The 26327-nt window shown below is 47.9% G+C and overlaps 2 protein-coding genes across 7 annotated transcripts; both read right to left on the bottom strand.

Moving 5' to 3' along the window:
- Nucleotides 1-759: 759 nt before the first annotated feature.
- On the bottom strand, nt 760-18542 carry LOC110986185 (uncharacterized). 6 transcript variants are annotated; one of them, XR_015423985.1, is made up of 6 exons: nt 17027-18542; nt 15991-16188; nt 14466-14571; nt 13673-13799; nt 7601-7714; nt 760-1332 (listed from the first exon to the last, which is right to left on the bottom strand). XR_015423985.1 is itself a non-coding variant. In XM_087132027.1 (6 exons), the coding sequence occupies exons 3-6, from the start codon at nt 14517-14519 to the stop codon at nt 1879-1881; spliced, it is 327 nt and encodes a 108-aa protein (XP_086988153.1). In that variant the 5' UTR covers nt 14520-14571; nt 15991-16188; nt 17027-18542; the 3' UTR covers nt 760-1878. The 6 variants fall into 6 exon arrangements, 2 of the variants coding, with proteins under 2 accessions (XP_086988153.1, XP_086988151.1); XR_015423986.1 differs by having other exon boundaries at nt 760-1929; nt 7601-7719; nt 14435-14571; XM_087132027.1 differs by having other exon boundaries at nt 760-1929; nt 7601-7695.
- Nucleotides 18543-21961: 3419 nt separating this feature from the next.
- LOC110986178 (gamma-interferon-inducible lysosomal thiol reductase-like) lies at nt 21962-26148 on the bottom strand. The gene is made up of 5 exons (XM_022247837.2): nt 25888-26148; nt 25503-25685; nt 25056-25223; nt 23739-23885; nt 21962-23324 (listed from the first exon to the last, which is right to left on the bottom strand). Exons 1-5 carry the CDS (start codon nt 26032-26034, stop codon nt 23199-23201), a joined length of 771 nt encoding a protein of 256 aa, XP_022103529.2. The 5' UTR covers nt 26035-26148; the 3' UTR covers nt 21962-23198.
- Nucleotides 26149-26327: the final 179 nt, after the last annotated feature.

Below are 26327 nucleotides of genomic sequence, written 5' to 3' on the forward strand. Positions count from 1 at the left end.
TCCATCTTTAGATTTTAAATTACAGCCTCATCCTACACGGAAGCCCTGCCTGTCTTAAACATCATCCAAGCTCCTTATATAAAGTTCCCTCTTGGAGTCGCTTAGCCTCAATCTTATAAGGGCTACAATAAACCCAATAGCAATATGGAACATTAAGAAACTATGTCCTTCAACCCCATGGGATCCTCAGAGCACTAATACTGATGGTGCCGATATACTCTACCTTTCCTATCAGCTCCCAGACTTCCAAGTCCCTAGGACTTCCACCCTTGCCCATCTCCAATACACAGTTTGGCTGAAAAAATAGTCTAAGTCCAAACAATGGAAGGTTTAACATTTAGAAACGAGCACATATTTTCAAGAAAGTGCCGTGGCATAGCGGTTAAGGACACTAACTGCTATGCACAAGGACCTGGGTTCAATTCCAGGTGGGCATGCACAATTTTGTTAAAAAACTTAGTAAAAAAAAAAAAAAAAAAAAAAAAAACCTCCTTTTCCGGGGACCCCAGGATTCGAACCGGGGTCCCCTCGCCTGGCAGCCAGCAAGCTAACCACCAGACCATAAGCTTCTTGATAGATAAAATTCGGAACTTATATTTAAAGGTTAGGATTGCGCAATTTCAAAAAGGTCAGAGGGCACAGCACATTTGCATGTATTTAAATAACAAAAAACAGAATATTCAGACTTTGCATGTATTTCAATATATTTTAGGGCAAACATATATATATTTGCAAACCCTTCTACATTTACACTTCCAAATGTTCAGTTTTATACCATGTAGTCTCACTAAAAACTGTGTTGGTTGAACACAGGAGATTCGGTAAGGACTGAAATGTCAGGTAATCTGAATTTTTTAATTTAGAGAGTTTTTCACAATTTTTGGTAGCTTGCTATAAACATTAAAATTTGTCAGCTTTTTTGGATGAGTGTGGGGGGGGCTACTGCTGTGATGTAAATCAGGGAATTCAGGCAGCATTCAGTTCTTTTTTCCTCTTTTCATTACCATTGTGCCATGAAGGCGGTGTTCAGTTTTTTCCTCTTTCTGTTACCATTGTGTGATTATGGCAGTGTTCAATTCTTCTTTTCTCTCACCCTCTTCCCATTACCATTGTGCCATTAAGGCAGTGTTCAGTCCTTTTTTTTCCTCTTTCCATTACCACTGTGCAATTAAGGCAGTGTTCCGTTCTTTTTTTCCCTTTAAGCTTTCCACTACCACTGTGTGATGTAGTAGGCTTCATGGAGTGGTAATAGTGCCCTCTGTGGTTGGTCAGCATTTTATAGTGGAGCCTCTGCTACAGCAACCAAAACAGAAACTCCTCCTGCCAGGATTGCTAGGAGAAACCAATCAATGTCATCAAGTTCTGTCAATTTTATTCCAGTGTTAAACCTGAAGTTACTGGGTCATTTTGTTACCATCTCACAGCCAAGATCTTCTTTTTTTTCAACACTCGGCGTGCATGTAAAACACTCCTTATCAATACAGATGTGGAGTTTCAAATCAATCTGACATACAACTTATAGTTGATACGGTCATTCGCAGTTGAAGGCTACAAGCATACCCGCCACTGCATGCACTCCTCACAGCAGTTGAAAGTGCAGGTATGGGTTTCTGGTTGACGTGTTTCTGGAAAGTGGGTGCCGCACTGAGAACAGCATGTGTGATTTTCACAGAACTGCTGTCAAAGTGATTGTAAAAAGCTGCTATACGAAACTAAAGGCTTGGCTCGTAAAAAAAAATGGAAAAGTATGGCTGACTTCTTTCATGTGGTCAAGTGGTTAGGGTCTGTGGTATCCAATCATAGGGTTGAAGGTTCGAATCCAGCTGCTGGAAGTATGTTGTGGCCCTTGGCAAGCGTCACCCTGGCTTGCCTCTCCACTCAGGAGTATAAATGGGTACCAGCAGTAGCGTGGAAGCAACCTGTGATGGACTGGCATCCCATCCAGGGGAAAAGATATATTCTCAGTTGTTTCATGCCAAGGAAACTGCAACAAACACTGGCCTGATGAGCCAACTTGGCTCAGACCAGACTTTTTTTTTTTTTTTGCTTTTTCTTTTAAGAAAAAAGGGGCGGTTGTAATGAAAAGATCCATGTATGTACGATTTTCACAGAACTGGTGTAAAAAAAAACGACCACAAAAGAGTTACTCAAAAACGCCTAAAGGCTCGACTACTGTTCTGTGGCGATATCAGAAAAAATCTTGAGGGGGCAGATTCTATCTATTCCCTGGTTCTTTTAGGGTTAAACAAATGAACACATACACTGCACAATGGTGATTGTGAAGTTGTCAAACCTGAAAGTGACTTGGTTCAGGTAATATCTTATGACCCCAACTGTCTGGAGCGTCTGTATTTGTAATCTTCAAAATTGCAATAGAAAGTAGGTTTGCGGTAGCACCATGGACGTATCTCTTTTGTGAGTATTTGCGGTTCTGAAAAGAACCAGTGGTACTCGACGTTTCGAGCAGTATGCTCTGCTCGTCATCAGGAGAATGCCGGATACTGACTGGGAGTGGAGCTTAAGTAGTCTGGTGGAGGATTCTAGAGACAGGGGATTAGTCCGATGATGCGTGAAGGCGGGAACTCTGGAGAAGGGATTAGGCTGGCTCGGTGATGCGTGGCGGTAAACTTACTCAGGTGTGGCAGTACTGTTGGGGGTGTGGATTGGTAAACATGGGTGCTAAGGGTATAGAGGACCCATAGGCAGACTAAAGGAAGAACTGGGGCAGGGTGCCAAGGGGTATAGATGACCCATAAGGCGAGCTAAGAAGGGTTGAGGATGGGGCGCCAGATGTCACTGAAGATGAAGCCTGTGTCTTGCGGAACTGTTCTGTTCTTGTAAATCTCAATTGCCTCACGAACACGGCGTGGATACCATTGTTCTATGTTGGCAATGAGATGGGCTTGTTGCCAGTGGACTTGGTGGTCTTCAGTGCTGGAGTGCTTGATGATGGCAGATTTCTCGAGATCCCCCCGTCGTCCATGGGCTCGGTGTTCATTGAGTCTGGTGGTGAGATCTCTGCCAGTCTCGCCGATATACACCTTGCCGCATTCGCAGGGGATCCTGTAGACGCCTGGCTTGGTCTTGGGGTCTTGCTTGTCCTTGTGTGACTGGAGAGCTGCTTGGATCTTGTTGGGGGCGGTATGGAAGACTTTGATGCCATGGTGTAGAAGGATGCGCTGGATCCGGTGGGAGGTATTGCCTATGTAGGGGAGGGTGACAGAACTAATGTGCCTAATGGGTTGACCTTGGGTATAGGAGACCCGCTGGTCTGGAGGGGGTCTAGGGTCTTGATCTGTCTTGACTTGAATCCGTTCCGCTGTAGTGCTGTGGAGATGTGATGAAGTTCCAGTTGCAGGTGGTCTTGGTCGCAGATGTTGTATGCTCGGCGCACGAGGGTTCTGTTGACGGAGGCCTTGATGCTGGGATGGTGGAAAGACCGGTTGTTTAGGTAGCGGTCGGTGTGTGTTGGCTTCCTATACACTGTGCGGGATAGGGTGCCATCTTGTGATCTTGAAACCTCGACATCCAAGAATGCAATGCGACCGTCTTGTTCCTGCTCCATGGTGAACTGGATGTCGTTGTGTTGGCTGTTGAGGTGTTGAAGAAACAGCTGGAGGTCTTGTGGGCTGTGTGGCCAGACGACGAAAGTGTCGTCCACATACTGGATCCATACGCTGGGCTTGAGGTCTGCGGAGAAGAGGGCTGTCTGCTCAAATTCTTCCATGAACAGGTCTGCCAGAACCGGGGATAGAGGCGATCCCATGGAGGTTCCGGAAGACTGCTCGAAGAATTTGTCTCTCCACTGGAAGCAGGAAGATGTTACGCAGCTGCTCAGGAGATCGTGGATTTGATGTGGTGTGAGGTTGGTCCGGTCGCTGAGTGAGGGATCTTGAAGTAACCTATCCTTGGCGATGGTGCATGCTTCGAATGTGGGAACATTAGTGAAGAGCGAGACCACATCGAAGCTGACCATTATGTCTGTGGGGCGTAGAGACAACCCGTCGATGAACTGGGCGAACTGGTCCGAGTTCTTGATATGATGTGGGGTGTTGCCAACCAGAGGGTGAAGGATCTTGGTGAGGTGCCTGGCAGTGTTGTAGGTGGGGCCACCTCGGGAAGCTACGATGGGTCGGAGTGGGATACCGGTCTTGTGTATCTTGGGCTGGCCGAAGAATCTTGGACATCTTGAACTTGAGGGTCAAAGCTGTCGGTATAGGGCCATGGAGATGCTGTCTGACCGTTGGAGGGCTAGGAGCTTAGCCTGGAATCTCTTTTGGATGGAAGGTATGGGGTTCTTGTGAAGGGGCCGGTAGGCACCCGATTCAAGAATATCCCGCACCTTACGGTCATAGTCAGCTTTGTCCATGACGACAGTTGCGTTCCCCTTGTCTGCAGCGAGGATGTGGATGGAGTGATCTCTACGTAGGCTGTTGATGGCTTGCTGTTCGGTCTTAGAGATGTTGGGCTTGACGGGCTTGTGGTTCTTGAGGGCTTGGCTGATGTGGAGGCGGGCGTCGTCCGCAGCACTCTTGTTCAGGTGGCGAAGGGCTGGCTCAACAGACTGGATGATGTCTGCTACTGGAGGGGACCGCGGGACCAAGGCGAAGTTCATACCGAGGGCAAGGACTTTGGATTCCGTGGGTGACAAGTGGCGGTGACTGAGATTGACCACGGTTTGCCTTGTGAATGCAGCTTGTGAACGGAGGTGGGGCTTGGTGGGGTATGGACATGAGGATATAGAAGATCCTATAGTCCGACTGGGAATATGGGATTTACTCTGGTTCTTGGAGAGGCGACGGAATTTCTTGATCCGTCGGCGGCGAGTTGATCTGAAGACATGGTCCAGCCTAGCCCTTCTCCGACACCGCATCCAAGCCACAAGATCGACCCTGGCACACCTAGACAGACAACTTTCCACAGCACAGAATCACATCGCTACAGCGGTTTCGACTGAAGACTTCACCAAGATCAAGAGAATGACAGACAGTGTCTGCCACCATGTCTTCAGATCAACTCGCCGCCGACAGATCAAGAAATTCCGTCGCCTCTCCAAGAACCAGAGTAAATCCCATATTCCCAGTCGGACTATAGGATCTTCTATATCCTCATGTCCATACCCCACCAAGCCCCACCTCCGTTCACAAGCTGCATTCACAAGGCAAACCGTGGTCAATCTCAGTCACCGCCACTTGTCACCCACGGAATCCAAAGTCCTTGCCCTCGGTATGAACTTCGCCTTGGTCCCGCGGTCCCCTCCAGTAGCAGACATCATCCAGTCTGTTGAGCCAGCCCTTCGCCACCTGAACAAGAGTGCTGCGGACGACGCCCGCCTCCACATCAGCCAAGCCCTCAAGAACCACAAGCCCGTCAAGCCCAACATCTCTAAGACCGAACAGCAAGCCATCAACAGCCTACGTAGAGATCACTCCATCCACATCCTCGCTGCAGACAAGGGGAACGCAAACTGTCGTCATGGACAAAGCTGACTATGACCGTAAGGTGCGGGATATTCTTGAGTCGGGTGCCTACCGGCCCCTTCACAAGAACCCCATACCTTCCATCCAAAAGAGATTCCAGGCTAAGCTCCTAGCCCTCCAACGGTCAGACAGCATCTCCATGGCCCTATACCGACAGCTTCGACCCTCAAGTTCAAGATGTCCAAGATTCTTCGGCCAGCCCAAGATACACAAGACCGGTATCCCACTCCGACCCATCGTAGCTTCCCGAGGTGGCCCCACCTACAACACTGCCAGGCACCTCACCAAGATCCTTCACCCTCTGGTTGGCAACACCCCACATCATATCAAGAACTCGGACCAGTTCGCCCAGTTCATCGACGGGTTGTCTCTACGCCCCACAGACATAATGGTCAGCTTCGATGTGGTCTCGCTCTTCACTAATGTTCCCACATTCGAAGCATGCACCATCGCCAAGGATAGGTTACTTCAAGATCCCTCACTCAGCGACCGGACCAACCTCACACCACATCAAATCCACGATCTCCTGAGCAGCTGCGTAACATCTTCCTGCTTCCAGTGGAGAGACAAATTCTTCGAGCAGTCTTCCGGAACCTCCATGGGATCGCCTCTATCCCCGGTTCTGGCAGACCTGTTCATGGAAGAATTTGAGCAGACAGCCCTCTTCTCCGCAGACCTCAAGCCCAGCGTATGGATCCGGTATGTGGACGACACTTTCGTCGTCTGGCCACACAGCCCACAAGACCTCCAGCTGTTTCTTCAACACCTCAACAGCCAACACAACGACATCCAGTTCACCATGGAGCAGGAACAAGACGGTCGCATTGCATTCTTGGATGTCGAGGTTTCAAGATCGCAAGATGGCACCCTATCCCGCACAGTGTATAGGAAGCCAACACACACCGACCGCTACCTAAACAACCGGTCTTTCCACCATCCCAGCATCAAGGCCTCCGTCAACAGAACCCTCGTGCGCCGAGCATACAACATCTGCGACCAAGACCACCTGCAACTGGAACTTCATCACATCTCCACAGCACTACAGCGGAACGGATTCAAGTCAAGACAGATCAAGACCCTAGACCCCCTCCAGACCAGCGGGTCTCCTATACCCGAGGTCAACCCATTAGGCACATTAGTTCTGTCACCCTCCCCTACATAGGCAATACCTCCCACCGGATCCAGCGCATCCTTCTACACCATGGCATCAAAGTCTTCCATACCGCCCCCAACAAGATCCAAGCAGCTCTCCAGTCACACAAGGACAAGCAAGACCCCAAGACCAAGCCAGGCGTCTACAGGATCCCCTGCGAATGCGGCAAGGTGTATATCGGCGAGACTGGCAGAGATCTCACCACCAGACTCAACGAACACCGAGCCCATGGACGACGGGGGGATCTCGAGAAATCTGCCATCATCAAGCACTCCAGCACTGAAGACCACCAAGTCCACTGGCAACAAGCCCATCTCATTGCCAACATAGAACAATGGTATCCACGCCGTGTTCGTGAGGCAATTGAGATTTACAAGAACAGAACAGTTCCGCAAGACACAGGCTTCATCTTCAGTGACATCTGGCGCCCCATCCTCAACCCTTCTTAGCTCGCCTTATGGGTCATCTATACCCCTTGGCACCCTGCCCCAGTTCTTCCTTTAGTCTGCCTATGGGTCCTCTATACCCTTAGCACCCATGTTTACCAATCCACACCCCCAACAGTACTGCCACACCTGAGTAAGTTTACCGCCACGCATCACCGAGCCAGCCTAATCCCTTCTCCAGAGTTCCCGCCTTCACGCATCATCGGACTAATCCCCTGTCTCTAGAATCCTCCACCAGACTACTTAAGCTCCACTCCCAGTCAGTATCCGGCATTCTCCTGATGACGAGCAGAGCATACTGCTCGAAACGTCGAGTACCACTGGTTCTTTTCAGAACCGCAAATACTCACAAAAGAGATACGTCCATGGTGCTACCGCAAACCTACTTTCTATTGTACCTATTCACCATGCAAACCTTCAAGACTTATCTTCAAAATTGCCTTGACATTACTTTGTGCTTATGTCTGTGACATTAATGTATTGCCTCAACATCATCTTCAATACTTGAAAAGACAACTTACAATCACTGCATTAGACAGACTTCTCCTGGATGGACAGCACATGTTTCTTCCACTCTCACTACCATCTCTGCTTCTATCCACTTGCAAACAACAGCCTTTTAAAGAAAACGTTAACTGGACTGGAGAAATAGAAAGGCCTCATTTTTGTCAATTAATATGAATGATTCCAAAGAGATTTTATAATCAAAACAAGCACAATATATAACTCTAACTGTTCAGGGCTGTTTGGCTGGAAACCCTGCCAGATACATCAGTCTGCATCATTTGTCAAAGTCATTTGCTTGCCCAGTGTAACGAGATCCTACATGTCCTCTCTGTCCAAGGCAAAACAGCCTGGGACTCTGTGGTTGCCAGCCACCACAAGATCCAACAGTGGCATTGTTCGATGAGACTAGCTCCCATTGTCTCAACATGACCAGTTTGTTTGGCTGCTGTTGATTACCCAGTGCATCAAAAGGTGTGTTCCTATTGGACTTTTTTGGTTAATTTACAACGGCTTTCCTGTAAAATGCTCCGCCACGTGGTGTGGGTCGCATCGCCTAGTGATACTTACCCCTGCCCAGCCTACATATACAAATTTCCCATGTGCCTATTACAATTCGCTGAAAAGACTATGCACTGAGATCCCACCACCATGTTCGTCATTTTTTCGAAGCAGTAAATGTCACCGGAGCTGAAGTAGGGAAGGAAGGGCAGGAGCAGCCGGGCAGGGGTAAGTATCACTTGGAGACACGACCCACATCACGTGGGGGAGGAGTCTCCTGTGTTCACATACCCCTGCCCAGCCTACATATGCAAAGTAGCACGGTACCCTGGAGGCAGGTCGGCGATGGGAGTGTAATTACTAGTGGGAACATAAGGCGGAGCGCTGCCAGGTCAAAGTATCCGTCACTCATCCCGGAACAGCATTAGACATTGTCTGGACCAACGAGCTCAGGGTTGTTCTGCCATTGGCTGTTTCGTTCTGAAGAATGTCCTTCAGGTAGCACTTGGTGAAGGTGGAGGGAGATTTCCAACATGCCACCTGGCAGATTTCAGCCAGAGGGACTCCCCTGAAGTACGACCAGAATGCAGAGGCGGCCTGAACATCATGAGCCCTGACATGGGGTCAGGTCGCCTCAACATGTTGTGCCGGCCAGTCCCGGTTAGCAAAGATGATGGCCAAGACTGTCCATCAGGCAATAATCTCCTTTGACGGTGAAAGGGTTTTGCTAAAGTGATGAAGAGCTGTGAATTAGATTCTCTGCGATTCTTGGTCCTGTCAAGATACCGCTTGAGAGTTCGAACTGGGTACCATCTCTTGTCACAGTCATCTCCCGAAAGTGAGGCTATGGTGGGGACAAAAATATCAGGAGGCTAGAAGGCAGGCATCTGTTTCTTCGTTAGAAACCCAATGGTTGGAATAAGGCGAACCCCATGCAACTCCCAACGGATGTGACCATCGGCGATCGATAAGGTGTGTAGTTCACTACCGCGTCTCGATGTAACGACCGCGAGAAGGAATGCCAGTTTGATGCTTAGATGGAGATCAGATATGTCTAACAGTGGCTCGAAGAGGGGACTGGCAAGGACACGTAGAACGCCTTTAAGATCCCAAGATAAAACCAGATGCTTGACGAAGGGATGCTCGACGAACATTCCTGGAAGGAGATGGTGGATATCACAGTTGTCAGAGGCAGTCAATCCATCGCTGAACCCCGAGTGAACAGCCGCCAAGGCTGACTGGTAGTTGCGGATGGTAGCAACCTGGAGGCTCGAGTGGAACAGATACATGAGAAAGTCTATGACGGAGCTCACAGAAGCTTCGGTTGGAGAAACATTGTGGTTGTCGCACCATCTATTACAATGTTGTAGTCGGCTGTTGTAAATTTTGCAAGTGGACAGTTGTCGACCCTGGGCCGCCATGGACGCAACACCCTGAAGGATCGTTGGACAACGTCCAGCACATCAAGTAAAGAGTCTAAGGCGCTGGGTGGAGGATTCCCGATCTGGGTTGACGAAGGATGTCATCCCTGGCTGGAAGGACCAGTGGTTGCCGTACCAGGAGTCTTATCAGCTTTGGAAACCATGGTTAGAGAGGCCAGAACGGGGCAATGAGAAGGATCCGACATGGTTCCCATTCTATCTTGAACAGGAAGGAACCCAAGGGGTGTTGTGACGTCGCGTGTGAGGGAAGTGCAGGCCTTGGCCTCGTTGAGAGAGCGGCCGATGATTAACCAATCGTCCAGGTATTGAAAGTTTAAAACGTCGCCCTATCGCAGATGGGCGGCGACAGTCTTGGCGACTCGGGTGAAGACCTTTGGCGAGGTGGAGAGGCAGAACGGAAGAGCTCAAAACTGGTAGGTTTGGCCGTAGCATTCGAAGCGAAGGAACTTGCGATCCTACCTGTGTATCGGGATATGAAGAAACGCGTCCCGTAGATCTATGGAGGTGGCCCAACATGAGACTGGTAGGGAGTGCCATACTATGTTCAGGGTCTCCATCCGAAACCGCTTTGCCATGTTTGCCTTGATGGATTTGTTGAGTGGTTTCAAATTGATTATCGGTCACCACTTTCCCGGTTCTTTCTTGGGTGTCAGGAAAAAGGTCGAGAGGAAGCAGGTGGATAGCTGAATTAGGTGCACCGGTGTGATGGCTCACTTGCGAAGTAACGCTGAAATCTCCTCCAGAGCCAGGCCCTTGGACTTGTCTCATGGAGGGGGAATATAACGGAAAACCATCCCGGATGGAACAAGGACCCAGCTGTCCGAAGTGATTTTGCACCAGAACCCGATGAAATTGTCCAGACAGCCGCTGATGGGTTTGGATTGACGGCCACCAAAGGCAAAGGGGGGTAGTCACCAGCGCCGCTCCCCGAAGGGACCAGGGACACAGTACGTGAACCCCTGCCAGCAAGGCATGGCTGGAGTCTCCTAGGAGCAGTCTGGGGTGGAGCTCGATGGGAGTCTGATGGTCGAGTAGCTGACCAGAGTGGGCGATTAAAGGAGCGACCTGAAGACGGGGACGGACCGGCCTGTCATCTCGGTGGCGGTGGTGGCTGGCAGCGTAGGGGAGCCACGGGTTCACAGAGTGAAATTTTCTTGGCAGTCTCAACACGCTTCCCCCCCAACTCAAGGACCTCAGTAAATTTCCTGGCAAACAAGTCGTCCCCGAGAAGTGGCAGATCAAGCAGTTTGTTCTTGACTGACTCGTAAGGGATGTGCATGTTGTCCACCACGTTGGCTCTGCGGCTAGAAGTGGCCAGCAGCAAAATACGCATGAACTGTTCAATGACAGAATACAGTCCCTCGTCCAGCCCTCGCAGGGCAAGAGCTGCAAAATCCGGCAATACCGGAGAGTCCTCCTCGCAAGCCCGGGCAATATATTCCGAGAGGACGAGGAAAGCTGAACATCGGAGGCCGAAGAGAGAAGTCATATCTAGGCAAAGCAGAGTGGAGCCAAAGTTGGCTTTGTCCTTTCGAAGGTATTGCGTTTACCAGAATCAGACGAGATCTTATCTCTGGCAGCGTCAGGGATATTCGGGGCAGGAAGCGAGAGACATCCTCTTGAGGGAAGCTGTAATAAGACATAGCCCTGGGAGGGATTGGACGCCAGCGCTTAGCCTTCGCCAGAGCGATCATCATCTGTACGCAGGAGCGGTCCAAAGGAATCTCTGGGAAGACAGGTTCAGCTGACTTGAGGCATGAAGAGTGATGCTTGAACGAAGAGTGTCTTTGCTCTGGAGGCATAGGATCTGATCACGGGAGCCCAAGAATGTGGATCATATCACATTCAAGGCAGCGGTGACGGCCTACAGATTGAGTCAGGCTGGCAATAGAGTCAATGTCGTCATCCTCGGAAGAGGGTAGTTGGAGGCCGAGCTATGCTTCGAACGGAGAGAGTCACCAACAGAAACCACTTCTGCCTCCGAGAACCCCCATGCAACGGAGGAGGGACAGCTGGGAGGTGATACGGGTCGAGTGCCGTCACTGCCGGCTGAGGTTTAGAGTCTATCTTGCGGGCGAGCAAGGTGAAGGCCTCAGAGAGAGACTGAAGGGTTGCCATCCCCATGGAGGAGGATCCGGATCGGAGAGGCGTTTCTTCTGAGCTTTGGATGCGGAAGAAGCGGAGGAAGATGACTTGGCCTTGCACTTCATAGTCTTCGCTGGTGCGGGGGAGCCAGATACCGGGACGGTTGGCAGTATAGCCAGGCGAGCGTCCCCGGATGGTCGGTCGTTACTTGCGAGGAGCATTCCAAGGCTGGGATTGGTGGCCTGGTGGCCGGAGTCCATTGGCAGACCAGAGCTGCAGATGGGATGTGGCAGACGAACGCCCTGGCGGCATAGCAGTCCAAAGGGGGCGATGTCATCCGATGCAACGGGGATGCTCAGCTGCAGACTCACCCGTGGCAGAAGCGGTGGAGCGTGGCCAACCAGTTGTGGAACATGTTACCCGCTTGGAAGGAGTTGACTGTCCGGGCTTCCGAATGGGCACCGCCCAGGGAGCAGAAGCCGGTGAGGGGCCTGGGGGCAGATGGCGGACCGTCGCCCCATGAGCCCTGCTGGGCCCTCGGTCAGTAGAGTGGCTCGGGCTGTGGTAGGTAGCGATGCTCGGTACCTGCAGCACAGAGAAAGGAACAGCCCATTATTCTCAAGGCAGTCCAGATCAAGAGTGTTGTTGCGGCATAGCTCGCTCAACCTGATCTGTAGATATGTGGAGTGGGCATTGATGACCCAGGGTAGTGTTGGGGCCCAGCACGCTCAGCCCAGTCGGTAGGTGTAAGGTACAGTCATCAGTGATAAAGGGCATTGTTACAGCACCGCTCGCTAAGCCCGATCAATTCCGTTAATAGTCATCAGCGATAAGGGTATTGTTGCGGCATAGCTCACTTAACCCCCGCCTATTAACTCCACTGGGTCTTTCCTCATCATGGCCGTTAATCTTGGATAATGCAAAACCACACCACAAAGGAGCGGGGCAGCCCACCATGCCCCGCTCCACGGCCAGACCCATATAGCGTTGGGTCGTTGTTATTCAAATGCTCGCACCACACAGAGAACAAAGAGCTGCCCAACCCTGTTCAATGGCCATACACAATACTCTACGTTGCATCAAACCCAAACCTGGAGATAAAGCATAGAAAAAAGGGGCAGAAAATAACAAGAAAATATGCCAAATATGAGTTAGGAAATACAAAAATAAGCACTCTTATCAATAGATAAGAAATCGCTCAATTATTCGTAACAGGAATCAAGTCAATTCACAAACGTAAAAGGTACGAAACTCAGAAAATGCCATAAAACCATGTCCGTAAATGAAGGACTAACATGGCAGCAGGATCGAAGTACATTGTGGAGGGTCAAGGGGCAGTATGCATAATCAAGTCTTTTCAGCGAATTGTAAAAGGCACATGCAAAATTTGCATATGTAGGCTGGGCAGGGGTATGTGAATGCAGAAGACTTACAAAATTAAATCCAAAGAGAATGCACAGCAAACTAACATCCCTGTCAACTTACCGCAATCATGATGTAAAACTCTCAGGCTGAAAAGGGTTGTGGAAGATTTCCATGCAGCCATGGTAAGTTAGCAGGGGGCGCAAAAAAGTTTAATGGGAACAGTTCCTATAGAAGGTAGATAGACCGCGACCATGCTAAACATACGAAACAAACTACTGTCTACACATAGAAAATGGTTGTATGGTTCCCAGACGCCAGCTCCATGCGTACAGTACAGCAGCATGCCGTGTGCACACAGTGAGGCGTGCCTGGATAAAGCTATACATACATCGTGAACAGGGCTTTTCCTGTATGAATTTGTCGTCTTCGTGGCAGATTTGGGCAAATTCGTGTGATTTTTATCGTTGTTTTTGTCAGATTTTGCCAATTTCATCATGATTTGTACAGCGCATCTTATTAGGTCTTACACAGCCAGTAAACATTCTGTCACAGTAAGTTTCCACTTGCCCGCGGAAGAAAAAGTCCAAGGGGAACACCGATATAGTGCACCAGGCTTTTACATCTGCTGCAGTATGCTGCAACTGGCAGGTTTAGGGTCAAGGTCAGTATTTGCAAAGTGATACATGTAGTTTTCACCATTTTTCTCAACTCCTCTTCTGAAGGTTGTAGACTGCTGGCCCTCTTTGATTCCACAATCTGACCATCTTGCTTGGACCATCATCAATGCTCCAAGAGTACATATTATGACAATAAGGGGCTTGATCTGTGAAATTAAAATAATCATAAAATGATTTAACTAATTCATCCATTTATAATTAAAAAGTTTCTTTTTACAAGACAAATATTCATTTTCATGTTGTTAATTTAAGGACAGCTCTGCTAAAAAAAAGTTCGAAGATTTAAATTGTAGCTTTCATCAGTACCTTTTGGGGGAATTTATACCCCAAAACAAGTTTACTGTTGGTTATGTTCTCAGGTCATCATGTCTACAAAGTGTATAACATCCAGCACTATGCAGTCTCTTCAGTTTTTAATTTAGTTCTCTAAGACAAGAGAAATTAACACAAAACCGTACATTTTTTGATGGCTGCACCAAGTGGCAACTTTTTCAGCTGAAGCAGATACATTATTTAACTTATGCCTGATCTTCCTGACCCTATAGGGAAGGGAAAAGGTTATTCCCCCCACACACATACACACACTGACATAACACCTTCCATCACTTCCCCCCCCCCCCCTGCAGTCCCCCCTCCAAAAACTTCTTCCTCTCTGTTTTTCCCTTCCATGGGTGGAGGATGAAACCACCACAGCTGCCTAATTGCAATTAAATCAGAAGGGTTGGCAGGTGTCAATTATATGTATGTATGTGCATTAGCACGATGTCATATTCAGACTTACATGTCTCCATTGTCCAGTCATCTCTTTATACCTGATTGCCATCTGCCATGGATATACAGTATGCAGGTGAGGGGTCCAGCATCATAGTGTGCCAATGCAATGCAAGCGTATAGGGTGCATTCAATTACAAGGCAGACCTGGAAAAATAGCAAGCTATCACAATGAGAGAAACTCAAACTTCTACCGCAAAGTTGCAGGGAACCGAACCAATAGGAACTCACACACCAATTCTACATGTAAGTATCGAAACAAAACAAAAAACAATCTTTTGAAAAAATGACCAAACTCAAAAATTAAATAAGACTTGAAAACCATGAACTAAAGTTTCACCCAAAACAAAAGAGCTGGGGGGCTGTGGAATCACAGATTAGCCAAAACCTTATACTTCTCCGCTGCTATGCTCAATGTATGTGTAGGCGGGCCAGCACATGCAGTGTGTGTGCTATTGAACTTCAAATGACAATCATAGCAAAACAATCTGTTGGATTGAGCACACCTAATTTTTACAAAATGAAGCATGGAATGGCCAAGTCACACGGTCCAAAATAACCCAGCTTTTTTAGCATTCACCAGCACAGTGTCAAACAGAACCTATAAGAATACATGTACATATACGCTCAGACTTCAATCACTGACTCTCGCAGACAAGACTCAAGCAGAAAACCACACTCCAGTTATATGGAACAATACGTGGCATGTACACGTACATGTAAGTTGACTTACTGGTATCTCTGCTGATCTGCTTCGTGGCCACACTACATGTACGTGGCCAAATTAAATGCAAGGCAGTGGAATACTATTAACTAGTAATTTGCAAAAGACCACCCAGAATTTTATTGGTATTTCTGTTACTGGGCCTGCTTTAATTGTCTCATTGAATGGTGCATAACATCACTGCAGTAGTGCTATCTGTATACCCATTTGAATGAATTTTTTTGCAAAGGCAGGTTTTGTATATTTTGTCTACAAGGCAGCATGGGTTAAAAAAAGGAATCAGCAAAAAGGAGGGCACACTTAACATTAGACTGTTAACATTTCAAATCACGGAAATGTAGTCAAATAGCTGTTTAACCAAGATGCGAAGGTTAAAAACTGAAAATAAACATACACCGTAAGGTGCCATGAATGATTGGTTTTCAGTTTGGGTTTTCTTCAGATTGATGCATTTTGTATGAGTGGTCCTAAACCTTTTCAATGACTGTACTGGTATACTACGCTGTACATACTTTTACAGGCATGAAAGCCTAAGGGGAGCTCCCAGAGCTACTCTTATGTTAAAAACAGATTCATTCAAACATATGACAGGTGCCAGTTGAACGCACCAAATGTGGTGTGCAGTAATTAACGTTCTCAGAGATCACCACAACTGCAGGTGTCTGGAGTTGTATATGTTCACTGTCAGTGAAGATCTTGAGCAAATCACAGTTGTAACAAAATTATGGTATCGAGATGAGAAATAATTCACCAACGGGCATGATGGTCAGGAATTCACCATTTGGCAAATTGAACATGATAAACTGCTGGGTGAATTTATCAAAAAGACACTTGAGGAATACCCGCATGTCGCTGATACCATTCACGGCCGGGGAGCTTCATCCCAGTGGTTAAGCCTTCCTCCACTTGTTTCTAGCCGGAGTAGGGCCACGTACACAGAGGTATAGTGCACTAGCCTGGCCCGAATGAAGTTGAGTCTCTAACATGACACTCTTCAACGTTTTTTTACTTTCCTCATGCATCACTGCCAAACCTCTTTGCTGAAAAACATGGATTCATTCAGTTATAGTAAATACATACAATACTATAAGCTTTAAAACACATGAACAATTTTGATGTCATGAAATTTAAAAACCCAAAATTTAAAAACGACAGCATCCAGAAATTGGCACAAATGCAGCTGTCTGGTCCCTATTTTATGTGGCACACTTGAACGAATCTCTGAAAATCCCACATACACGGAAGAAGTTCTTCAGAGTCGATAAATTCTAGTATATATATACATATACATGTATAAACTTGTTTTCAGAAAAGTAGGCCTAACGTACAGTGTAGTTGTTAGTACCATGCCAAAGTGAAGTTGGGCGGGCACTCAGAAAAATTTAGTTTTGACCACGTTGGGCTTATATCATGTGATGGCCTAATAATGTTACAGCTGCATGTGAGCACATCATCATACCCAGCGACTTGCTGGAGAGGGATACACAATCTGCAAGATGTGTGCAAATCTAAGTGGGCATATACTGTAGGCCTACTGTCATTTTCACAGAAATGGGCTATGTATATGCATAAGATGTACTGTAGGCATGCCTAATGTTGATCCTAGTCTACACCCGTAAGCCAAATAAACAGGGCCCGACAAATACTCCTCCGTACCGTTGTATACTAGGAGGATATTCGTCAGGCCCTGTTTATGGGTCTAATCGTAGTCGGTAGTCCTACTCCCCTGATAGGTCTCAACATGGTATTTGTCCCTTTCTCCAGACCACAGTCTCAAAGACTAGGCCTATGAATTTTATTCCTATAATGTGAAAGCGTGGAATAAAAAAATGAACTTTCTCCATATCCCGTAGGTGTACCAGTAATTCAATTTCTTACGTGTTGTCTTGATGATACACAAAGTCGCGAAAACAAGCGGATTAAAGCAACCACCGTGCGCTCAGTACTACCGTCACTCAACGAGCACGTGTGCCACCGCCCCCACGTGTTGTTTGAAGTGTGTATATCCGTATTCGGATCGCCATATCCACGTCTAGATACCAGACCTGATGATTCTGACTACTCTAGAGGGTGCAGACCACTAATTCAAGTAAGAATTTCTGGCCCACTCATCAGCATTTGAAGTGCCCCCGCAGTATCTTTTGAAAAAGGAGATTGTTTGGCCCCCAAAATGGTGAGATTGTGTAAATTTTTGCCAGGATCAACTCCCTGGGTCTTTGAGCTTTCATATGAGAGCAGAAGGGCTAAAAACTACGGTTGGAAAATGGTCCTAGCTAGGTTCCCGAGAACTTAAGTTGAGGGTTGCCACTTGAAAAATGGCTGCAATCAGACTTCGGAAAAATCACTTTTTGGGGGGTGATTTTGTTTTGTGGGGATAATTAAAAATGTAATTGGTTAACCCACAAAAAATTGAAAAGAAATTGAAAGATAAGTGACCAGATAAGAATTTCATTTGTGTTTCAGAAATCTCTGGGATGTTGGCGTGCATGCTATTGGGCCCTGAACGGTGCTGATTTTACACTGTTTTCAATGGGGCTTGGATTAGTGAACTGGACCCTATAATCAAGGGTCCGGTATCACCCAATGCCCATATGGCCAACGGAGGAAGGATAAAGACGAGCAAGACTTGAGTATTTCCTCCAGTTTTCCGGAAATAGCTGAAATATTCCGAAGTCGTCCCGTCTATATTCGGCATGTTCGGATGGCGTAATTCCCGGCCGGGTAGGTAGATGTTGAACGTAAACTCCCGTATCCATATGGCAGCTGATGAGGCTACAATTGACTCAGAAATCGATGTTCCCTGAATCTAAATCGTATAGTCGGCAAAGCCTCCATCAGGAAACATCACACCAACTTCTCCTCGGTAGTCTCCCGAGAGGAGAATCTAGGAAGAACGACGACTAGCAAATGCCCACGCAAACAGGCAGGGCGCACTAAATGAGATCGAAAATACCCGGGCTCTCAATTTAACTTGTAACCCATGACCCTTGCGTCATATCTATTTATATCCGTGAGTGATATGCCAGACAGAAGATTTTTTTTATCAAGAGCCATCACGGAATCTTTGGGCTGGGAACCAGACTAGTATTATCCGTGTTCTGTAAAGTGGGTTTTCGATGCGTGAGTTTTGCGTAGTGACGTCATGCACAGAGTGCCTGGCTTAATAGCCTCACCAGCAAGCGTTACTGCGCCGGCGCCGCAGGGGCGGCAGCTGCCCGCCAGTAATGGCTGACCAGCCATCAGAGCATCCACAAACTACTGGCCGTCGGTAGTGGCCAGCAGGCGCCCTGGCGCGTCGTAGATGTGGACAGATCTGGTCCTGAACAGCCGGTGCCCCCCCCCCGCGTCCAGACAGGCGTGCGTGATCCGCAGAGACCACTCATCCCGAACATGCTCGCACAACGGGACCTCCATACTGGTACCCGCCTACTGAATAAGGTCCCCCAGCAGCAACTTCTCCGCCCCATGCCATCCGGGGATGACTCCCGACGTTTGCGTTGCTGCCTCTGTTGTTGCTGGTGCCGGCCTGGCAACGGGATTCCTGGCCTCCGCGCCTGCTGAGCGGCATCTCCGGCCAAGGTTCCTGTTCCATGGCCCCAAGGGGCGTCTGCAGCTGCTCTGGTTGTTCTGTTGGGATATGGCTCCCTTTATTTGGTCGGTCCCCAGGAGAAGACAGAGGCCGGCTGGTCCCTGTAGCCATGTCTAGTTGGCCCTGCCACTGGCGATCGACACCGTTTCGGGGTCGTCACTCTCCAACTCCTGATCGCTGGCATGGACTTCCAGCATGTCCTCCCTTGAGATTGCCCCGACCAAAGGTCACTTGTAGCATTTTTTATGTTTCCTTAGGGTGTTTATCCTGTAAAAGCCCCGTCTACACCCCTGGTTACATTGGTGGGCGGGGGCTCCGGGTAGAGGGCTGTGAAAACCGTCCGGCGGTGCCAGCGCAAACCCTTTTGCCTCAGCCGCTTTTCGCACTCAGGGCAGTCCACTTCATCAGACATCCCGCGTGGGGAAGAAGGAAAATTTATGAGAGGCAATAATGCTAGGTCGGATTACTTTCTGCCCCGCTCAGGTGACCTGGGGCGGTGGTCCTTCTGCTTTCTCCTGGGGTGTGCCCTGGCCTGGGGTCGAAGAGCGGTGGATTGGGCTCTTCTTAGTTGGGTCGCTTGCTGGTTCCTCCGGCGTTGGTGCTTCTGGTGTCGTCGACTCGGCTCCATTCTCGTTCCCGTTGTGTTGGTCCTCGCCCCCGGTTCCCTTATCCTCTCCCTCTTCAGAGGCCGTCCCTTGTCCAGGGTCTGCCGCTGGGGCTTCAGGCACGTCTAGAAATTCTGGCTCGTCGGGGGTGGGGTGAGTTTGATCCGTATCCTCTGAGGGTGCCCGATGCAGCGGCACTTAAGCCGCCGTTCCGAAACGTTGCATAAACGCTCCAGATATCGCTGAGTACTCCTTGCGGGCCTCCGACGCCAAAGCCCAGCGCCTCCTTGGCTGCGCCCCTGACGTGGGAGGCTGGGTACATTGCTTTTTCGGCGTCACTCCAGTGGTTTATCATCGAAACACTCTCGAAATGAACGAACTAGGCATGGCAATCAGCCCAAGACGAACGTCCGCCGAATTTGTCGGGCAACACCGTAGGCCGTCGACTTGCAGTCATGGGTCGCTTTAGGGCACCAGGTCCGGGAATTCCAGCAGTTGTGTCCTGCACTTAGATGGCCGGCTATCAAGCAGCACTCGTTCGTGTGTCTACCAGTCGGGGGCCGAGCACCCACTCCCTCCTTGTCGGAGCAGCAGGTTTGGCTTCATCCCGGGCATTCGCGTATAAGCTCGCGAGTGGTCCGACACGGGCTCAATCGTGACATATTGGTAGGGAGGGTTGATTGCATCCTGAGTACCTGTGCATGGGCCCGCAAGGGATCCGACAAGGACCCACTCGCAGCCTGTTGGCATGGATGGGTTAACGGCGTTTCAAGTACCCGCACATGGGCCAGCGAGGGATCCGACATGGACCAGCCCGCAGGACGCTGACACGGATGGGTTAATGACGCTACAAGTACCCGTGCATGGGCCTGCAAGGGACCCGACACGGACACGCCCGCAGCCTGTCGACACGGATGAGTTAACGATGTTTTGCGGACCTGCGCATGGGCCGGCGAGGAATCCGACACGGACCCGCTTGCAGCCTGCTGGTACAGATGAGTCATCAATGGCACTTCGAATACCCGCGCATGGGCTGGCGAGCGATCCGACTGCGCCCCCCCCCCTTAATCGAAGATATTGTAAGTCAGTCGGCACTGTATCGCGACCTGCCTGGGCCCTGGCATACCGGGCACGGTATATGGAATGGTACTGTACATGTCGGCCCCGCCACCATTTCCGGCGGCACGGTCTGTTTGGGCACCGTGCGATGCCCACCATTTCCCATGCCGACATCCGCAGCAACTTTGTGTCCCCCGGTAGCCCTTATAAACTCGCAATCTAGCCCATTATCCCGCCACTTTTAGCGGCACAGTCCGTCCAGGCATCGCGTGGTGCCAGCCAGTTTCTATGCTACCGTTTGTAGTGGGATGGGCCCCCAAGGGTCCCTACAAATTCTAATCTAGGCCTACCCTGGTCCATCTTGTTGGGTTCAGAACAAGGCCTTTCCAGACTAGCATTAGGCCTATCGTAATTGCCACCGTCGGGCCTCGAGAAGGGCCTCTCTCGCCACCTCAAACTGCATGACCTGGTCGGACATGGTCGGCCCGCAATCCATCCAGCATGCTACAGCGACTTTGTACTTGCTCGATCGTGGGCTGTTCTGTGCCGGGTTTCGACGCACGTTGGCCCATGACCCCTGTGCCCGCCTGATGACTTGATCAACTTGATTCTGGATAGATATTAATGTAAGCAACAACTGAACTGCATGGTTCATATATTTCCATCTAGTGCGCCAATAGTAGCTTACGGTACAGAACAGACTCGTCCATATATTCACAGGGATGTGCCACTTTCTTTCATATCTTACATTAATATCCCTTTTAATCCGCTGCTTAGAGACAAAGTATACATAACTATTCAAGAACAAATCTATTAACCATCTTTATCTGGTAAGAGAATCAATCCTTTTGTGGCAATTCATCGTTTAGGGTAATGTAAACACCCGCTTCAATGTACCAGACTGCGGTTGTAGTTAATATGCGTTCAAGTTCAACCGACCAATCAAACTGCCCTGAAATAAATATTCATATTATCAGGGTTTTTAGCCATCAGAGTGCTCCGTCCAATTTTGGCAGCAAGCCCCATATGTTGTGCGCAAAAGGGCTTGCAAATTGTTCAAGTCGGTAATTATAGGCACCGTCGGGACATGCATTATTGGGGAGCGTGTTATCGAATTGCGCATCGCGAGGAAGGTAGACTACACAACAGTTAATTAGCGACTTGATTTCAAGTCTACCAGAACTGGTGCGAAACTGACGTAATCGAAAATCCCCAAAGGCTACTGCGCCGGCGCCGAAGGGGCGGGCCCAAAGCCAACCAGCAGGGACCGGCACAGCGCCATGGGGCCACACCAGCGCCCCCACCGGCCTGTTGGCACTGTCACTGCAGTACTTTAAAAAATCAATGATACTTTACGGTTATTAGCCCCCTTCCATTTTTAGGAGTGGGAAAAATGGAATGAAAAATATTAGCATGAAATATTTGGTTTAACGCAGCTACGTACCGGTAGGCCTAGGCTAAACTCAAGCAGCCGGCAAAAAAATTGCAGGGTATACTTCATGATAATTTGGCTGAGAAAAAAAATTAGGGGCGTATTATCACCAACACATACACACAATATATAAAGAACGCAGCCTTATTTTATATACATGGTAATCGTTCAAATGCTTGGTGTAACTCTTGAACCTTTAAATTATAGTGAAAAAGCACAATTGTTACTGTTTTAAAACACAATACAATGCACATTCATCATGGACATCACCCCCTATAACCACCCCTTTCAAATTGACATGGCCAGGCAAGTCATCCCGCCCCCACCTTTCCACCCCCCTCCCACCAATTTCCAGCACAGATTTACGCCACAGGGTATGCACAGTGGAGGATTCTCTGTCAAACAGAACTACTCAGCAAGATGGCTAACACACGACGCCTCTATGTACATGTAGATTTTGGCCGAGCTATGTCGCAAAAGTTAGCAATACTCGATTTTCTCTTCTGGCCCACGTTCAAGCACAAAAACCTGCATGACTGCCTATGAGTGACAAATAACCATGATCCTTCCAAAAGTCGTAATAACTTACTGAAGTCATTTACTTTCATAATTTTGGTGTGGCATCTGTTATTAAAGTATCTAGTGTTCATAAATTTAAAAACAAATTCCCTTATCATTGGCAGGTCTTGCAGCCAATTGAAATTAATATGCAATGGATTCAACATAATTAAAGCATAAATCAACAAAGGCGTTGTAGAAGGTACAACCTATTATATATTATGCCATAGACTGGGTCCCCTATGAATTAAAAACTCTGGCTGTCACCATTTCTCAATCTGGGTTTCTAGTACTTTTGCTTTCGTCTCCGTTGAAGAATAAAGAGACAGGCCGAGGTTTAACCCTCACCCCTGGCTAAACTATACGCCACTGATCGAAACGTTCAGGCCACTCTGGATTACAGATTCGCCGGCGTTTTCTCTTCTTAGCTCATTCATTGCTGTTTATGTGCACAGCAATAAGAAAACATCAAACCCTCTCTCAGAAATGTTTCCAGGAGGTAAAATCTGGGTTCACAATTTGAACAGAAATACCTATGCACTGAACCACGTCTTCCCTAGATGATTTCACAGCAACAGCGCCCTCAGTTACATAGATAATTTTAATTGTTTAAAAACATGCACTTTCTAGCGCAAAGACTTTTCATACAACGGAGAAGAGTACAAAGATGCAGAAAAATTGTGCAAAATAAAAATTCATTGCAGCTACACTTTAAATTAGTTATGATTGTCCCCGAGGCATGTTTTATTTATTCAAGTCCACGGTTGAAAATTGGCCCAAGCACATTTAGAGGAATAGTAGGGGCTCCTAAATGTAGGAGCGAGGTTGAGCGTTCTCCTGGGAGCAGGCAGGTGGCTTGTTCCCTCTGTAAGTGTCGCATATCAGCTTCTTGAGGTCAGACTCGGCTTTCTGCTGAATGGCGTCAGTGTGCACCTTAAACAAACGAAACACATTAATTAAACAAGCTGTTGAAAGGGTGATTTGTGGAAATCAGGTGAAATAGTTGTCCTATAAGTATGTTTAGTACATGTTTTTGTTTTGAAAGAATTTGGGGAAATTGAGGGAACTAAATATGGTGTTCAGCATTTGAGTTCTAGTGTGCATATCGTCTTCCTAGTTAATTATTGTCGTAACAGGCCTATGTAATCTGAAATTTGGGAATCCTGGTTTTCTTACCAGGAGGCATTGCGAGGTTATATTTGGAAGCTCGGTAGCAATTTAATACTTCTTCTATATACTAAACGTATGCGCTTGCTTTTATCACAGTGTGGCTGTGAAGGGAAAGGTGAACATGTTGGACGGCCAGTGGACACCGTACCTGTACCAAGCTACTACAAAGAAACTTACCCCATTCAATGTGACCCAAGGTACATAATTATGAGGTGGCTTCAGTGCGTTGGTCTTCAGGGCCATCTCGTGCTCCAAAAAGTTGCCCAATGAGCCATTTGCACAGTCTACTATTTGCTCGTAGTTCAAACCGAACTTCGTAATGCACTGTAATACATGCACAGACAAAAATGTCGATCACAACTCACTGATGTAGTGAAATGTTCAGTCCTCAAGGCCGGTTCATACTTAGGGCGAAAGCAAAATTAAATTTGTGAGGGCAGATCAAGTATTATTCAGTTTGCCAGTTCATAAAAGTTGAATAGGCCTACATTTCAAATCGGCGAGATTGTGACGTCAAATTCGCTTCGCTGTCCCACTCGCCTGAAGTATGAACCGGCCTTTACTGATGAGTCTAATTGAAACGCCAAAATCTAATAATACATATCTTGTTTTATACATACAGTATATAACTCGTCTAACTGTGAAGAAAGTTATGAAGATTGGGAGGATAATCCATCCAAGCACGACTAGAAAAATTTCACGAAAAAAAAGCAAATACGAGGAACCCAAAGCCCCTCTGTGCCAACGGTGCATTTGGACAGAGTCAAGGACAAAATCGGCAACATGATTATTTCGTATAGAAGTCGGTAATCATTAAGCTGAGTCACTAATGACAGCTGTGCAAGGATAGTCCACTTTGTTATGGACCCGAAGTGCGTGTTGTTGGCTGGCAAGGTAAAGACAACAACCATATCCGTCGAGAAATTGGTTCCTGTAACTGCTGGTGCTTTGAAATGTAATGGTGCCCTGCACTGAGGTCGTACGTATCCGTCTTTTGAGAGGCCAAACAGCAAAAGAAGTTTGTTGGTAGGCCCGATTTGCATGGATTCTTACCAGACTAGATGGTGTAACTGTCCAGTTCTTGTTTGGCATACTATACACCATCAGAACTGTGGTTAAAAGGTTGAGGACACTAACCTCGATGAACGGTGAAGTATATTGTTCAAACAAACGTGGTTCAGGCTTCCTCTAAATTAAGTATAGTTCAAGGCTCAATCATGTTGACCCCGGCCCGAACAATGCCCTAGGTATATCTCTACATAAATTTTCAAATCACCGTAGGCATAATTTGGATGTTAGAAATTAGTTAAGGGCCCATGGTGCTACAGCTGGTCGTTTGAGATTGAAGGTCTAGCTTTCTGGATCTGAACATTCTATTTATTTTTGCTCCCAGCAACTTTTTGACAAAGTCGTGGAGTTTCCAACAGAGAGGCCTGCTTAATCTAGCACATAATCAAGGATAGATGGGTCAGTGGGAACGGGTTCTTTGCTCACTTCTTGGGCGTTAGGCACCGGGTTGTGTGTGACCTCCATACAGTAAATAGTCTTGAAGGCCGTCGGGAATGGAGCGAAGTGCAGGACGCAGGATTCCAGTAGATTACCGCGGCATTCTCGCTCGCCGTGTTGGCACGTGAACTCGTACTTTGAGCCTTTTTTCATCTCCTACAATTCAACCGTACAGATATACGTCAGACCTTACTACTAACCCACTGAATTGAAAAGTGGATCGTTGTGTATAATAAATCAAAACAATCATAATCAGTATACATCGTGTACATGTATTTGTTAAATCACTGAAACGATTGGCATATACATGTAAGAAATAACACCTCCTTTTTCTGGGACCATAATTTTGTGAATCTATATTGCAAGACAGAATGGGGCTGAAGGAAAAGTTAAAAATATGGTTTGAAACTCCCAAATCGCCGATAATGAGCGTACCTTTGCGTTTCCGTAAGGAACTAACGTCAAGTTCATTATTTCACTGACAGCCATGTAAGTGTCGTGAAGTTGGCCGTTGATGAACATCTGACATCCGGGGCAGTAGGATTCATAGTACAAGGTGAAGTTGACCAAAGGGGCGTCGTTGGTGGGCCGCTGAAACTGGGCACATTGGGCCTCTACCTAAAACGGCATATAAAACGAGGGAAAATAGGACCTTCATCGGACCTGAAATTTCAGTTCAGTCTTAGTTTCTCCTTAAATGAAGATACTCTCAAAAACGCTTCGAAACACAGCTAATATATACAAACATGACAGATGTCACGGTTTTTACTGGTAATTAGAAAGGGTTAAATTTCAGTGAAAGAATCATCGGAAAACTTACTTCGCAGACTCGGGATATTTCCGGCGAGGTGCACCATAGCTCTGGCGGGAAACTGCACGACGCCGCAGAGGCTGCAATTACGGACGGCTGTAAAGCGACAGCGGATACCACGAGGAACACAAGCGAAGGAAACAGACGGTAATCCATCCTCACTGCTGGTTAAAGTGACAAGTAAATGCAGCTTTTGTTGTTTTACGCAGCGCTTAGATCGGCGGCAGTCGCGATCTTGTAGGCCTACACCTGGCTGTTGCAAATCACATGACCACCATCCCTGGGGCAATTCACGCGACCTTTGTCACTTGAAGATCAGCTGAGTGCGGTCATTACTGCCCGAGAAGCCAGTTCAGTGGCTGATAAAGTGCACAATAAACAGTCGGCGTTACATCATCGGCCACAAACTTAAATCCCGTGACTCCAGAATACAGAGATAACAGATTTAA

This window comes from Acanthaster planci, unplaced genomic scaffold, assembly GCF_054643075.1.
Source record: "Acanthaster planci isolate LZ-2023a unplaced genomic scaffold, COTS_SCS Contig65, whole genome shotgun sequence".
NCBI classification, from domain to species: domain Eukaryota; kingdom Metazoa; phylum Echinodermata; class Asteroidea; order Valvatida; family Acanthasteridae; genus Acanthaster; species Acanthaster planci.

Coding starts and splice junctions, on each gene's coding strand:
- LOC110986185 (XM_087132025.1), bottom strand. CDS start 14,519: ATGATGCTGGACCCCTCACCTGCATACTGTATATCCATGGCAGATGGC. Junction 7,720..13,672: donor AAGAGGAGTTGAGAAAAATG/GTGAAAACTACA, acceptor CTATTTCTCCAG/TCCAGTTAACGTTTTCTTTA. Junction 1,333..7,600: donor GTCTGTCTAATGCAGTGATT/GTAAGTTGTCTT, acceptor GGTTTCTCCTAG/CAATCCTGGCAGGAGGAGTT.
- LOC110986178 (XM_022247837.2), bottom strand. CDS start 26,034: ATGGATTACCGTCTGTTTCCTTCGCTTGTGTTCCTCGTGGTATCCGCT. Junction 25,686..25,887: donor AAATATCCCGAGTCTGCGAA/GTAAGTTTTCCG, acceptor ATGCCGTTTTAG/GTAGAGGCCCAATGTGCCCA. Junction 23,886..25,055: donor CGGTGCCTAACGCCCAAGAA/GTGAGCAAAGAA, acceptor CATGTATTACAG/TGCATTACGAAGTTCGGTTT.